This window comes from Bombus pyrosoma, linkage group LG14 (genome assembly GCF_014825855.1).
Source record: "Bombus pyrosoma isolate SC7728 linkage group LG14, ASM1482585v1, whole genome shotgun sequence".
Lineage (NCBI taxonomy): Eukaryota > Metazoa > Arthropoda > Insecta > Hymenoptera > Apidae > Bombus > Bombus pyrosoma.
The window spans coordinates 1,271,065-1,287,836 of NC_057783.1; the positions used below are offsets into that span (position 1 = coordinate 1,271,065).

The 16,772-nt window shown below is 49.2% G+C and overlaps 1 protein-coding gene across 14 annotated transcripts in view; it reads left to right on the forward strand.

Annotated features, from left to right (window-relative positions):
• Nucleotides 1–16,772, forward strand: part of LOC122575105 (tyrosine-protein phosphatase Lar) — a 280,224-nt gene that overhangs the window by 170,444 nt on the left and 93,008 nt on the right. For 13 of the 14 annotated variants that reach the window (XM_043743571.1, XM_043743579.1, XM_043743580.1 and 10 more), the window contains 3 exons: nt 3,268–3,306; nt 11,976–12,107; nt 13,780–13,938. In XM_043743571.1, the coding sequence (XP_043599506.1) occupies nt 3,268–3,306; nt 11,976–12,107; nt 13,780–13,938 (330 nt within the window). The remainder of the gene's footprint in view (nt 1–3,267; nt 3,307–11,975; nt 12,108–13,779; nt 13,939–16,772) is intronic. The other variant, XM_043743574.1, reaches the window with a different exon arrangement.

Genomic DNA, 16,772 nt, shown 5'->3' on the forward strand with positions numbered 1-16,772 from the left:
ATAAAAATTACATCGGACTTTCCCTCAACCCCATTCCCGCGCGTCCATCGATCCCTCGCGTTTCCCAAACTTTTATTTACGCTCTGCTCGAGAGCGCCGTTAATTATTGCCACGAATACCCCGACGAATCGTAACGTAGCTGCGTTACCAGTTTCTCGTGAATTATTCCGTATCGGTGGAAACGAGCGTGCTTGCCCGAGCCGGCCGGCCACCCAGCCGGATCCTTTTTCAGTGCCTCGATTAAATACGTATGCGTTTATTTCCAGAGTATTCATATCGATCGCAGCATCATTTAATCAACCTTTGACCCCGATCGATCCGTCTCTCTGGTTCACGACAGGTCGCCAACATCGCGCCAAATTTCCACCAGAATTTCATATTCGCTTGACTCGGGGTATCTAGGCGAACGTACGGATGGATCGAGGGGAAAACGCTGAAAAATGAAAAAATTCGAGGGCAACCGTTTTGGCGGTGTCAAATTCGATACAGACGCGCGCCGCACCGCCCCGTGTTGTGTCGTGTCGTGTCGTGTCGTGTCGTGTCGTGCAGCGTCGCGCGTCGCGTCGGTAGGTTTCGATGAAAAATAAATACGGCCGAGCGTACGTACGCTCGTACGTACGTATACACACGTTGGTCGCTGGCAAACGAAGCGAATTATTGTTCGCGTAACAGAGGCCCCGGTGTACGATCGTTTGCTCTCGTGAAAGTAAGCCGCGTCCGCGCGCGCAATCGTGACCGCGATACGAATCTCTCTCTTTGGCACGCTCGTCCCGCCTCCGGTATATAGGTCAGCTATGTGCGGATCGCTAGCTACGATGCCGACGTGCTTTCGCGGTAATGACGCCGATACACACCACGCCGGACCCATTTAAATATCCACGGCCGATCGTTTGACTTTTTCTTTCCCGCCACTCCCGCCACGGATCTAATTTTCTATCACAGCGGGAAACGTTTCCTTTCGATTTAACCCTCGAATAGTGTACTCGCGTACGAGTATCTATCGCCTGTATTATAGAAATCATTTTGAAACGTCATCAGGCTTGCAACGAGACGCAACTATCGCGACTATATTGGGAAAATTCGAAATCAATCTGAAAATGCGTACGAGTATTCCCGGTACGTACGCGATGTCCAAGTGTCGCGCGAATGAATCTCTGTTACACGAAATACAAAAATAAGCATCAGATTCCAATAATCGACAAAACGTACTACCAATGGTATACCGTTCTTTCATTAATTAATATGTCGAATAAAACAGTCGGTAATTAGCTAAAATGATGCGTTACATGCTAATATTGTTCACGTTTGTCGGCAAAAATGCCATTGACTTTTTACCAGGGAAGCTTCCAATTGCTACTTTCTTGTAGCGAAAATATTCGAATATTGCTGGGACCAACGATCGCGATTTTAAAAATGAGCGATCGCGATGGACGGCCGTATTCGGCAAACGAGGATCGAATCAAGGGACAGGCTGGTGCGTGCAGCATTATCGAGATTGCGGAATATTTCAAAGACGGGAAGACGCATGGGTGGCTGCTGTGGATGAAAAATGTCAAAAGTACGCCGGCCTCGATCTAAGAATTATCGAGGAGCTGCCCTATCTCGAGCGGTGGAAAAAAATCGGTGAAACATTTAACTAATAGCTCGATGTCAGGAGAGAAAGATCGGGACGGTTAAGGGCGTTGCGCGTACTCCGCGAAGGATAAAGAATGCTCGCACCGTGCGAGAGATAGAGCAGGTAGAACGGTATCGCTTCTGCGTTATTACGCGACGAGTCATCCGAGAGGTTGTTTCTCAAAGTTAATTTACACTTTCTGCGACACGTCGACACGCGTCGTGATAACATTTCATACAAACGGCGCTATACGCATGGGATTTTCCCTACAAACGTATATGGTCGCGTGCGTTTGATTAAAACAGTATCAGTATTCAAGGGTTTCTATCTCTTATTTCAACAAACAGAGCTTCCGAAGTTGTTGTTTCGCCGCAGAATTATGTAAACGATATACGTAGGATGGTTAAGGAACATCGTATACAAAAATGACGACTGTAGTTTCTCGAATAAGATAGCTTCGGTAGGCTAAGATGTCTGTACGCAGAGGTTCCAGGTGATTGTTTCGGATGTCGATGAACGTAACCGTAATATAATCTGTAGATATTAACCGGAAAGTTTCTTTCGTTTTACGAGGAAACAATAGACGCACAACGTTTCTTGTTTTATATTATATTATCGAATTACGTACGATCCATTTTGTTCCATTGAGATAAACACCGCGACGTTTCACAGACTTGGTTTCACGTTTCTATGAAGGTGCATTGCTGTAAAAATCACGTTTGCGAAGGAAAGACACTTTTCGGACAACCTTAAGATTTAGTTTTACTTAAGATTTATGAAAAGGTCGTGTGATATTCGATAAAGATTTTCCATCTCTTGTTCCTGGCTTGTACCGAATTTTTCTCGAAACCATTGCTCCAGGGATAACTAAACAGGGGGGGTAGCTTGTGACAAGGAATGCATAAAGTAACTGAAATTACGATAATTATATCATCCCCGTTAGGCTTGTCGGTTACCTGATTTTTATAGGAAATCTCCAGGCCTTTAACCTCGCGTGGTATTCCAACGAAAGGCAGTCGTTGAGCGAGATATTTAACGTCTGAAGGAAAAGAGAAATTTTCGAACCGCTGGATTCGGAGTTATGTCGCGAGCAACGGGACAAAGAAATCGCATTGCACGAGGACCGTGCAATTAACGATTCGTACGTTTCAACGCGATAAAGAATAGAAAGCGAGACGAAAGAAGAGTAGGAGAAGAACAGCAAAGCGAATAATAAATATTTAACGTGAAAACATCGAGGCGGCGGACAATCTTTCAAACGTTTTACGAGCCAGCGAATGCGAGGGGCGGACGTGCACGCAATTTCCACGCGATTTCGCGCTCCTGCAAGAGCTTCGGCGATACTCGACTCGCCCGAAGAACCGGGTCCACGCGTCGTCTCTTTTACACGCGCAGAAATATATCTGCCTTGTAGAACGTAACGCAAACGGATCGTAGGATAGCGCGAGACTGGAGAATCGATAGCCGGTCGCGTTTCGTTGGACGAATCTTGAATAATAGCGCTGTACGCGTAACGATATCGTAACTCGTTGCGAATCGAAAGATCGCAGCAGTACTCGCGCAGAAACGCGATTGTAACGAACGGAACGTTTCGAGGTGCACGAAGCGTTCTCCGTAACGATGGACGACTCGACTCAACGAGCTTCTTTCAGGAAACATCAGCGACTCGCAGTACATCACATACATGACAAGTAAGTACGAGCGGCGTGCAAACTACGCGCGCTGCAAAGTTACCCCCGTGACCGAGGACGCGAATTGCACGAGCGTAACTCCGCGAGAAGGCGAAATTTATCGAAGGTTCGAAGAAGGAAAAGAGCAGGAACGGAGCGTGCAAAGTGGAATAAAAGGAAGGAGAAGAAAGGAGGCAGGCGGGGGGGGGGTGGAAGAGGAGGGAAAAAGAAAAGAACGTCTGGGCGACGTCTGAAGAAGTTTGGTTCGCGCGGCCACGCCGGTCTATGTTTCCTTGCGTTTCAAGGGCCTCGTTAGAGCCGCGGCAAACCGCCGTAAATCGGCCTGTTTTCGAGGGCCGGTACTCAATTTCGCTTGGATGACCGGCACCGATCTAAATTTCAAATCCGCTAATGTGTATTTTTGCAGCGGGTCCGAGGCTCTTATCGGCCGGGTCTGCTACACGCTTTGCATTTCAAATTTCGCGCGCACAACCCGTGTCGAGCGTGGTGGCACGGACCAACTTTCGAATGTTTCTGCCCGCTTATGCGCTGTCATTTGTTTCCCCCGCTCCTCTTTCAGATACCAGCCGCCGATCTACGATATCTAGCGGATTTTATTTATGGCGGCACCGACTACGTATCGGAATTGATTCCGTGATTTATTCGCGAACCGTCCTTCGACCGGCCGGTCGATATCGTCGAAGAGAGGCTGCCCCGAAATCGAATTTCGAGAGACAGGTTTTTCCTTTCGAATCGCGTTCTCGTTTCCGTCTCTTTCCCTCGACGCGACCTGCTCCAGCCTCTTAACGAGGCGCAAGCGATAAATTTTCTTCTCTCTATCTCTCTGTCTCTCTCTCTGTCTCTCTGTCTCTGTCTCTGTCTGTGTCCATGTATATTATATGTATAGACGAATCGATTCGATACAGTTCGGTACGCCTCGCGACGTTATTCTCGGCGCGAAAATACCGCGCGCGACGAACGCATTAAGGTCACGAAAACTGTCTCGTCGTATAATTTGTACAACGAGGAGACGGTATTGGAGAAAGTAGGCGGAGATCTAAGAATCGACCACGCCGTTGCTCCAGTGCCGTCACTCTTTAACGACGGTATAACTTGGACTTTATCTTCGCGTAATTTTACCTCGGTACATCTTCGCGCGGTTTTTACGGCTCTTCTTAATGCACGGGACGACTCGCTGGCTAATTGCACCGCGCGAACCGACGATTGCGAAACTTCTGGCCGCGCGAACCGCCAGCAAGAAAGTCGCGCTGCCACGGCCGGCTAATTGAAGCGCAATTAACCGCGTTAAAACGTTGCCTACCGATTAGAGCGGCGGTGTGTCACCTGCTGCCGGCTGCCAGCACACCACCCGAGACTTTCTAATATATGCGGATACGTGCCGTCAGTGTGTGAACTGGCTGCGCTGAAAAACCCACAGGCAGTTTCCTGTCGGATCCGACGAAGAGACAACGCTATCGAATCGACCGTTTCCACTCGGCCCACCCTTTTCTTCTTTCCGCGTTTTAAACTTTCACGATCATCCGGTGACATACAGCCGACTATTCCGCGTCAGACCAATACCAACCGCCGTACTAACAACGCACGAATCGAAAGCCGAAGAATCTTTTTGTTCTTGGGTTCGCGCGACCGCCTGGATTCCGCGGCAGCTGGGATTAAAAACGCTAGACGGTGGCTAAAAGTAAACTCAGCCTCTGGAGGATTTAATTTTTCAAGTATCGCGAGCAGGCCAAAAAGGTCGCGAGCCTGCAACGTACTAAACTCGCGCGTTCTTCTCCGTTTCGTAAATGCTCTTTTAAATGGGTCTGAAAGCACTATTAGCGTTAAAAGCCAGTTACGGGGTACAGCGCCGGCAGCGTTCGGCCAGACTAAGCCGACTCGACTGAAAACGAGATACGAAAGTGCTCTCCGGATATGTCTCCTGCCGCGCGGCGCGCGCTTCCGCCGTTCAAACGCTATTTCGTTTCTCGAAATAAAAATTTCAAAGGAAGGCAAATCGGGCTAGCCAAGGGGGCATCCTCCTTTTCGTTCGGTATTTCAGACATGGCTGGATGTCGTCGTCCCGCGGTTACCCCATCCTTTTGGACCGTTGCCACGGGGAATACAACGTCGCGTTGTCGTTTCGTACACCGACGACGACGACGACGTTCTTCCGTGATTAGTCGTCGGTTCGTACGTTCGGCCAAATTTACAAGCGACACAGGGCACCGAGATATCTCGAAGACGACGCTACTTATTTAGAATATTGCCGGCATGCATTTGCATAAATTTAGCGCAGGCCCTACGGCGTTTCTCGTCGCGTTGCGCCCACCGTTATAGATCCGTGGAGACTCTCTTAAGTGCCAGATAGATCCGAAGCCAGTCGCTTGGACTCCGCCCCCGTTACAGGGCATCGTATCGACTCGCTCGTAAAGAAAACGCTCGTGAGTTTGCTCTCGATCGATGCAAATTCCGGGCTGAAACGTAACGACGTTCGCGAGATCTTCGCCTCGTGTTACACGACCAACGGTAGCCGAACGCCGCGCGTAAATCATCAGCGGAACGACTGAGAACATTGCATCCCGTGGATTTTCGAGGTTGGTGCCACGGTACGCATGCATATTCAAATTGAATTATCCGCCCTACCAGACGCGTTGATTCGAAATCGTTCGGCGGGCCGATCTCGTCGAAACAACCAGCCATACCGCTCGGTTCACCGAAATCCGCCGCGCATCCTCGCCATTGTCCCTGAGCCGCTTGGACTTCCTAGACTAATGGAAATTCCTGGCGAGAAGTTGGTTAAAACGCGATCGCTTTGCATACGTATCGACGCCGAATCTCGTGCTATTCTCTCGGACGCATCTATGCTCCCTCCTTTCGCTCGTCCGGGACACTTTTGGATACAGGCGTCGTTGACGCGTCGTTGCGGTCACCCAAGCTCGTCCCCCTCGTGTACGTTTTCCACGGCGGAGGAGACGATCGCGTCGCGTGGCGATTAGTAGTTTCTGTCGGCGGAAAACGGAATCGAAAGCGAACGATCGATTCGAACGTTGTTTTCGCGAAGGTAAAAAGAGCGGAGAATGAAGGGAGAGGCGGAGACGGAAAATGGAGGAGGAGTAACGAGTTCTCTTTCGTATCGCGTCCCGGCGACGGGAGAATTGTTTTTTCGCTCTTTGTTCGCGACGCTCGTCGGTTTTGCGTTACTTATCTCGTTAAAGAAACGCGAGAAACGGATAATCCGCAACCGACAAATCGCGACTGCCCGGAGAGGCGTCGGTCGCTCTTTTCACAGCCGTAACTTTATCGCGAAAGAAAGAGAAACGACGCGGCGAGCACGAGAGGAGAATGGAACGTGCAGACGCGTTTGTGTCGGTGGCTAACTGCCGGCAGCTCGCGCTCGAAACAGTAGAATAGGTCCGTAAGGGTCAGACGCGGCGAACAAACGACAAGGACAGCGGCAAACGACGAGACGAAGTTACGAAGTAATGGACGCTTTAATTCCAAAGGAATAAATTGCAATTTTTCCAGCGGTGTAAAGTCGCGGTCGCGCGACGCCTCTATCCAACGTTCCCGTTAAAAATCCCGGAATTCAATTAAACGCGGCCGCTAGCCGCAATCCCGAATTGAAATCTTGCAATTTCATATTCGGCCGTATCCGACCAGCCGCAGCAAGATCGAGCCTATCCGTTTGAATTTCGTGCAAAAACGATGTCCGCTTTCAAGTTTCAAGGATTCTCGGCAAACACAGCGGTTCAACTGTTTTCGCCCAAAAAATCATTATAGTCCGGTTTTGTCGTGCCACGAATAGACACGTCCACTCGGAAAGCGGTATTAAAATTTCATCGAACGAGTTACGATGCTCTCGTTCGGCGTTGACCCGTGTCTCGAAAACGAAAACGGACGGGGTCAACTATTTGCAGGTGCGTTCGCTTTGGGTTAAAAACACCGCGAGTATGTCACGTTTCCCTTTTTCGTCGGCCAATTGGCGCCACATTTTGACAAGATAAATTCACTTATTTCTATAATCGAGTTCGTTCTTCTCGGTTGTCGGAAGCTGACCGGTTATCTTTCCATTGGTTTCTCTATTTTTTCTCCGGTTCGGTTGCACCGTGTCGCGTGTCACGGCGATTTCGATCGAAAAGAAATTATAGAGGCGACGCGCGAAACCTATTGCGTTGGAAAAGATGGAGAAGGAAGGTAACGGCGTAGCGGGCAATAATACTTAAACGCCAATGACGGTCCTCCGGCATATAAATTCAATTTCACGGTTGGCCGGAGAACGGCGGAAAATTTTCATTATTTAATCCACGCGGGATTCTATTCTCCATTGTTGGCGCATTGTGCTCGTACAAACGAGTAGAAAACGCGGAGAAGATTTCCGGAAACCGAAGCCGGACTGTTCCCTCGTTGATACGCGAACACCGTGCCGCGGATAGAGGGGTTGAAAACCCATTTAAATTAATATTTGCCCTGCACCCGACCCAGAGGTCTCGATCGCCTGCAACACCGACCTGCGATTTCGATACGCTAAAATGCGAATAAGGTCCGCGCAATTATTTGCGATAAACCCGTGCTCGGGTAATGTACACTCGACGTTGATGCAGCCTCGCCCCTCTCGCGTTACCGCCGCCACCCCGACGTCATCGCCACCGTCGTTCCGCCGCTACGACCGCAACCACCATCGGCTTCCATTCTCTCTCCTTCTCCATCTCGTCGCTCCTTTTCCCCGCCAACGAGCGTCATCGTTCAACGATGGGAATCCACCATCGTTGGCGCATAAACTCGCCTGTTTACAATCGATGCCCGAGCAAAATGGCACCGACGATGCTGCATGCACCGAACAGAGTCCGCGCGTACGCCTACGTCGGCCTGGATTGCACCTGCTGCATCCACTTGGATCCGCTTGGCACTCGAGGCTCAACGAGATCATCGACGAATCACGTCAGCGACACGAACGATTTCCACGCGTTTTCAAGCTTCCGCCTCGTTCCAGTTCCAACTTGATCGCAGACCGCTCGAAACGATGACCGATCCGCGTAATCTCGATGGTCCTTCGCCTTTCTTTCCCACCAGACAGACTCGATCCGGAAGCGTTTACAAATTTTCGCGAATTAATCGCCAATTAATCGCGAATCGACGGATCGATCCGTCGCCGACGAATTTTCGTCGCGCGCGGCCAAAAATCTGCGCGACGAAGCTCGATGGCACAAAGACCGATGCACCGATCGATTCCGTAATACGTTCGGCAGTAGGTAACGCGTAATTTTATTCAAATCTCATGCAGATTGCTCCGTTATCGGCTACTTTTTCAATTACGTCGCGGCAGGCTATAAAGCGTAATAGAGGCGAGCGCTCCGCGAGCGAAACTTTTTCTCCAGCCTCCGCCTTCCCTCGCCCCGCCTCGCCTCACCTCGCCTCGATGCTCCTCGTTTCTCCGCTCCGAGATCCTCCTGCCAAACCGGTATAAACTTTAAGCATGAGATACGACTTGGACCGTTTTTACACGGGCCACGATCGCGTCCCGCTATCCTTCGTTATTACGAACTTTTGGCAGAAATAACCGACCGATCTTTATCCTGATTTTCGGCCGTGGCGAACGCTCGGTTCGCACCAGCCGCGCGCTTTCGAGCGTGACTAACGAATTCGCGAGAAAAGCTCGAATTCTTCGTCGCCTTCGTACGATCGCTCAGCGTCGACCGCTCCTCCGCTACTTTCTCACGGAGACCGAAAGAGACGTGGCGCGTTTCTTCGCTGGCAGATCAGTTTCTCCGGCTTTTCTTTAGAAGACAAGCGTCCGAAATTTTTGCCAGATTTTCCTCTATCCTTGGCCGCTTGAAGAACGCTGCTGGTCCCTGCGAGATGTTAACGCCATCGACGACGTTACTCGTACAAAGCTCACGATGTAATTTCTTGCATGTCGGTCGCGCGAGAATTAACGAAACGCAATTACCAAACCCTCCCCCCCCCCTCTCTCTCTACCGCGTTCCTTTCTCCGGGCGATCTGTACACGACCATCCTCTGTGGCTTTCCGAATTCCCCTGTGTTTTCCACTTTTCGACCGCGTTTCTCAACTCTTCCCTCTCGCCAACTCGCCGGGATTTAATGAAAACGAGCGAACGATCGCTTTTGATGGCGGAAAGTCGGAAACTTGTTTCTCTCGTTCGGGTCTTGTTATCCGTAATGCAGCCGAGGCTTTAACGAACGCGCTCGTCGTTGATCCTTCGGACGGAACGCAATTCAGCATCGTTGTAATTTGTAAACTACGCGTTCCCCGAGTTGGATTCAATTGCTCGCGAAGTAGTCGCTCCGTGTTCTCCCGGCGTGTACAGTCGCTGCATCGAAATCGCGTCCACTCGGTCCCTTCGATATTCAACCAGACCTAATCTCTCGGTCTCTACGTATGTCGGTTTTGAAGAAAGATCAGCGGCTCGGGATTTTGGCGCAGAATTCCGGTTTGCGGTTGTTTATCGCGCGACTCTTTCGTGGTCGATCGTAAATTATCATTGGGCGACCGTGGCGCGGCAGATGCTTTTGATGCGCTCTGCAACCCGTTCTAAATAAATATAAATCTAGCTATCTGAATTTTAGTCGAGAGAAGTCGCATCTGTGAAAAGGCCGGGAAACCATCTCGGTCGGGGTTGGCTGGTTAAAATCATTTTTCAAAATCACCCAGATCTTTGGAAATTTCTTTCTCTCTTTCGGAGAGAAATTTCTCGTGGTACTCGTCGTACGCGTAAAATGGGCTTTCCTCGAGTTCGGTGGAGATTTCTTTCCAGAATTTTCTACAACGTTGTTCTCGCCGAAACTTTATGAAATTCGTTTGAAATCGTAGCCAGAAGCGGTGGGAATATTTAAAAATCGATCGATCGTCGCGCACGGCCGGGATTGCGCTCGATTAATGCACCAGCTTCCAACTATTTCGTTATGATAATCGTCACGTGTTCGGCCACAATGCGACCCGAGTGGATAGCAATAATCTGGAACGAGCGATTCGATCAAAAATTATCGACGGTTCGCCGATGGAATAATATTTACCTTAAATTGCATCGCACATATCCCTGCCTCTCGCAGTTTTCATCGCAGAGCCGATAGATTAACGCGTTCGTGTTCTCGTTCGTCGACGGTACGAATTTTCGAGCCATCCGAAGCTTTTGCCTTCTCTGTTCAACCAGCCGGCCATGCCCTCTCGACATCGTTTCCCCTTTTCCACGATAATCTTTCATTTTGCGATCGCGCGAGGACATTTTTTTCGCCGCATGCGGCAAGCTCGTCGCGTTTCAATTCGATTGGACTCGATTCGATTCGATGCGATGCGATTCGATTCGATTCGATTCGATCCGATCCGATTCGATTCGACTCGACTCGATTCGATTCGTTTCGATCCGATTCGGTCAGATTCGATTCGGTCGTGGATACGTCGCCGGTTACGAGACCATCAACGATCGATCGTGAATCGTGCGACACAGACTGTACGTGTCAACGCATTCGCTACGCGCAGAAATCACCGCTTTTTCGTCAGATCATCGAGTCAGTTGAATCGCTGTGCGCGTATTTACCGTTTCGTCGAATGTTCTTCCAGGTGCGTCGTTCGTTTGGTAGCAATTGCAAACCGTTCGTCGATACAGACAGACGCATCGTGGCGAAGAATCGTTCGGCAACCAAGAACATCTTTTCGAACATCCAGACAGACTTTCGTCTGGTCCGTCTCGGCCGATTCGCTCGTTTGCTGCAATTTGTTTTGAGAGCGAAGATTCAGGGGCAATCGGAAGATCGAAAAAGTCGAAACGTTTCCGTTAGGGGCCGGCGCGGCGATCCATGGAAGAGTGGCCATAAACGATCCGTGCGATCGCAAAGTTTCGAGACCAATTTAATACTTGGCCGGTAGTCTCGCTCCAGATAGCACGCCTCTTGGTCTGGTCCTTCTGTTTCCAGCGGAGCGGCGCGTCGTTGTTACAGCGAAGGTTGGACCGGGAGAAACTGCCGGCGACGAACAAAGAAGGGGCACACAACCGCCGTATCCATCCATCTTGAAACGACCGTCTCTTTATCGCCGGGTAAAAGCGTGTCGAGCCAGCTCGAAATTTCCATTCACGTGTTAAACCCGCTAATTCTGAGCCGCGTGTTTCGGGACGACACGCGACGCGTTCACGCTATTTGTCCGCTCGATTCGGGCGCCGCTCGATTTCCTGCGATAGCAAATTTCGTTTATCGAGTTTACACGAGTTTTCATCCTATCGATTCTACGAATGCCCGGAATAACGTTCTTTTTTTTTCTTCTTTTTTTCCATTTCTTTTTTCCCCTCTCTCTCTCTCTCTTTCTCTCGTATTTTGTTTTCTTTTTTCATTTTCGCTTTTCATACGTATGTTTGTCGTGGAACGGCGCGTTCGAACGAAAAGTTTGATCTGTCACGAACCAACGCGATCTGGTGATCGTAAATGCGATCTAATCCGATCCGGTATCGTCCTCTCTTTTCCTTCGATCGGTCGAAAACTACGTTTAATCTTTGACCCTTCGATAATTCGCCCAGTCTTGCCTGAGGACCGGCGAATTCTTTCAGAGACGTTGCACGATATGGCGGAACCTCTCTATCTCCGTTTGGCTTGTTAACTCGGGGAGCAACGGTGGGCATCGAAACAGCCCGAAGGGACTACTCGACTCTAATCAAAGGCTTGCCTTGATCTTGTGCTCGCAGGTCCGCCGACGATCCTGGTGAGGCCACAATCGCAGCAGGTGAAGGCAGGAGGAATAGCGAGCTTCTACTGCACGGCAGAAGGTGCGCCGCCACCCCAGATCCACTGGCGGAAAAACGGAAAGAGAGTTTCCCGTAAGTTTTCACGTTTTCGTTTGGTCGTCTGCCAGTTTTTCAAAGTTTCGAGAAGCCGTTTCTCGTCTACCGTCCGCGTTCCTGTTCCTCGGTCGATCTAAACGTCAGAGATGGAAATCGTATCGACGATATCGAGTCTATCGTCGCTGGTCTATCGCCTTCTGGCTCTTTTTAGCGTCCGCTTCCGGTTTCTCTTTCGTAACTACCTCACGATTTTGTACTTTATTTTTCGTTGCTGCTTTTGTTTTCTTTTCCGTTCGTATCATCTTGCCAGCGTCGTTGTTCTCTTCCGATACGTCGCGTCACGTAGACTCGACGACATCGGCCCTTTTCTTTTTAACTAAATTTCGCGCTCGCTCGGTTCCCGGAAACACCGGCTGTTGCCGACCGGTGTGCGACTGCAGCCGGACTCTTCGTTACATCCAGAGTTTCCAGAGACCGACCGGATTTCCAAATCTTCCAGTGTACAACTCGAGGTACTAACTGAAGTAGACGTCGCTTCTTTCAAGCAGAAAGCCTCGAGCGCCCTTTGGATTTGCCAAACTGATTTCCGGTTCGGGCAATCTCGTCGCGCAAGACTGTGACTATATAGAATATATCATACAGATATATAAATTGAAGCGATCTTAAACAACGATTTACCAACTAATAGTAGACTTTCTTTTTACAATTTCATAATCTTTGCCAAATAGGATAACCAGGTAACTTGTGATTGATCGTGTATCTTCTATTTATCGTCACTATTTGTCACTATCGCTGAAGAATGTTTATCGGTAACGGTAGCTTACGAATTCGAAGATTTTGCTGCTAATATCATTAGCTTGATCGGTTTGTGCGCAACGAGAGTCCGAAGACCGAGTTTGGCTTGTCGCGTCACTCGTTATCATCAGTCGTACGAATGAAAATCGGAACAGGAATCGGAACCGGATCCCGTTGAGGAAGAGTGCGCGGTCCAACTAACCGTTGGAAATTTGCAACGCCGCGAAAAATCGCGCCGGTTAACGGAGAATAGACGCTTTTATCCTCGGCTCGTCGATTGTTCTCGATTTCGAGCTGGTTCGCGGCTCCGAAATTCGCTAATCCAGCGAAACGGAGATAACGACGCGTAACAAAGTTGGTCGTGATCGCGTGAAACGCGCGCGAGGAACCAGCACGAATCGAACCGATCCACCGCCTACGGATACCTTTCTGTCTCATTTGCTTCGCCTCGTTTCGATCCTCGTGATCGACTCTTCTAACAACCTTCGTCCTTCGTGTTCTTCTTATCCTTTTTATTTCCCCTCGTTGCTAGCGATCAGCTGTCTACTCGCAAGATTCACGTCGCGGCCGTGGTATTTTACTCGTTGTGCAGTGCAAAGAAAGAAACTTGAAATCAATACAATTTGATCGCAGATTTGATCGATCGGTAACGCGAACGGTGAGTACAGTTTTACCGATCTCGCGCGCGCAAAGTTATTAAATTACTCGACCTGTAAGTGTCTCGTGTAAATCATAGACACGCCGAATGTGTCTGCGCGAGCATCGGGATGTAGAAAAGTCGCTTCTTTCGTTGTACGAACACGGCCGTACCGTAAGCGAGATCGGGAAGACTCGACTCGAGATCGGTCGAGCCGATCAACCTCGTGGCCAATCCTAACGATCGTTCACCCCGATGTTTCGCCTTATTCCGCAGAATCTCAGTCACGGTACCTGGTGCACAACTATGAAAACGGAGCTTTATTGCGGATCGAACCTGTCAGGCCGGTTCGCGACAACACCCTGTACGAGTGTCTAGCGGAGAACGGAGTTGGGGACGCCGTGTCAGCCGAGGCGCAGCTTAGAGTCTACGAAGGTATGTAAAGTTGCTTTTAAATTTACATGGTCGATTGTTCGACGCTCTCGTCGATCGTGTACGGCGTGCGTGAACTACTAAGCTTCGAGGTCCAGCGGAGAAGTTTCGGTTCAGCGTTACACGGCGACATCGTCGTACGGCTATTAACGTTAGCCCGAAGGCAAACGGCGTAGTCGAAATTTAATATTTAACGAAAGGCTGCTAGGAACAGCTGGCGCCGCCGTGGCGCAAGCTCGATCGCTGCAAAGTTTTCAACGGTGTGGATAGATTTCGCGCAGCCAACGGAAGCTGCTCCAGAGACTCGGGATTTTTCGAAAGGTGGGAAAACAGATGCCGGACGCGAAGAAGAGCAGGAAAAAGGACGATCGAAATTCTCGGAGACCGGAGGAAACAACACGGCTATATAACGAGCCAAATTCCGTTGAAATTAAGCGAAGCCTTTCTTCTTCCACAGTTCGGTCCAACCACGCGATCTCTCTTTCCCTTTCTATTTATACGGAAGAGCGAACAGCTTAATGGCGCCCAGTTCGGCGACCAGGCGGAAGGCGACGTAATAGAAAAAAAAGCGACTGCCGCGCACCTGCAAAGCTTACCCTTTTCCGGGAAGAATCTCTTAAACTTTCGCGAAACGCCTTAATTGGCTTGGCCAGCTTTTTAATTCGATTCCAACTTCACCTCGCGGATATTTTTGCTGGCAGTTTCTCTCGTATTCTTCCTCTGGGGGAGAGGAAAAAAAGGGGGAAAAAGAGGGAAGAAAGAAAAAGTACCGTCCGTTGTGAGAAACCGTTCCGAAGCTTCTCTCCTTCCTCGATTCACGTTTCATTTCTAACCTTCCACCGCAATCATTCTCCTTTCGCCGTCTCTCCGCATTTGCGTTACCGACCGCGATTCGACGCTCGAAATTCATTGGAATTTTTTGTTTCTCTCCTTCCTCTCCCCCCCTTTTTTTTTGTCTCTCTTTCAACCGTCGATTTCCAACTATTTCGTGTCAATGCCGTTGCCATCGGGCGCCATGCAAGCCGTCGTCAATCGCTGGATATTCGCCCGGATCTCTCAAATTCGGCCGTGATTTCGATTTGTTACGAAGTTGATTCGACCGGATGATCGTTTTCCCAATGGTGCGATAATACGTGTCCGTTCCTTTATTTGTCGCTAGCTGTAGTCATTAGGCGAGAGAAGTGCATCGTCGTCGAACGAACCGTCTGGAGCGTAAAATAGATGTCAATTCTAAAGTCAAATAAAAAGTGAATATCGTTGTACTTTTCCAACGTTAAAGGATACTTTAAATTCCACGAAAAATATGATTTCTCGTTCTAATGTCACTTTCGCTCGCTTTTTAAAACGTACATCGTTTCTGTTTGCTGAAATACGAGGAAAATTTGGTTACGCAGCGATCTACGTTTGTCTCGTGTGTATCGAAATGGATTAGAAGCTGACATCGAACATCGAACATTTCAGGTTTCCGAAATTGTCGAAAGTTCGCTTAGCCGACACGATTTTTTCCAGTGGCCGCGGCTTCTCTAGTTAAAGAGCGCGCAACTTTCGAACAGAGAATATAGCCGGTATAAGTTGCACTCGCAGGCGTTAAACGGATATCAGCGCAAAGGCATAGTCGCTAATTGTAAAGCGACAAAGTACATGATGGAGGTGGCGGCGGACTAAGCATCTTTTTCCCCGTGGAGGAGTCGCACGCGATCAATCACCGTGGTGCGCGGAGCCCACGCGAAGAACTCTCCCTTTTTTGCCAGTTTTTCTTGCCGGCTCGCTTACGCGAGATCCATGGCCGTGTTTTTGTTTTTGTTGCCGGCGTCCGCTCCCACTTTCGTGGACGGGAGAGTTTAAAAGTTGCGCGAATTTTTCTCCGCCCGTCCGAATAAACGGGGTATTTAATTCGGCCGGGCGGCTGAAAAATACGCGCCAACGTTTGCGCGGTGCTGGCGCGTGCTCGCAACGCGATCCTTGGCCAAAGTTGGTTTTGGTAAATGGAGTCTCAGCCGCATAATGAGCCCGTTCGAATATTTAGGCATCCGGCGGTACCGTTGGCCATACGCGCTTCGTTATCGAACGCATCACCGCGATAAATACCTGCGAACTCGTATTAAAGCCGCATTCGGCTAATGCGATTACTCGAAGCATGTTATGTTGCAATAATGTAACAACGTAACATCGGTAAATGCGGTTAAAATTACATGGCGAGCTGGCGGAACAATCGATAATCGTTGTACCTGGCGCGCAGACTTCGTCGAGTCCAAGTAATTATCTCTTTTGTCTAAGTCCACGCTACTGCCACGTAATTTTTCTAATCGGGCGTATCGAATTTTTGTACCGTGGCCTCCGGGAAAACTTGTCGTTGCGTTTCGTTCGATGCTGCCGCGTCCTCGTGGCGTCGCGATGGACGACATATCGTATGCATGTATCGAGGCTATGAGAAACGGGTAGCGCCAATTCTTTACTTATCTTTCATATAATAACGCGTTCTAACGGCTAGAAGCTGGAACAGTTCGCGCGATTCAAGACGATATCATCAAAGGTTGAATAAAAATAAGCCAGTTGTATAGAAACTTTTGTCACAAGGTCTACTACGGTCTCGCGATTAAAATAGATATTGAACGAACTTGGAAGCAATCTGAAAATGTATAAAAGGATTGAAAGTTATCGAGAATATTCGCCGAATATAGAAATCAGTGGCGATAGTCTTTTCTCCGATCGCTTGCTATAAATATATCGCAACTTCTGATAACGTAAATGAAAGTTTCAGATTCGTTTCGAGTTTCGTTGAGACTTTCGAATCAAAGCGAAAGGATTTCTAAAGATATACGAGGGATTCGGAAATA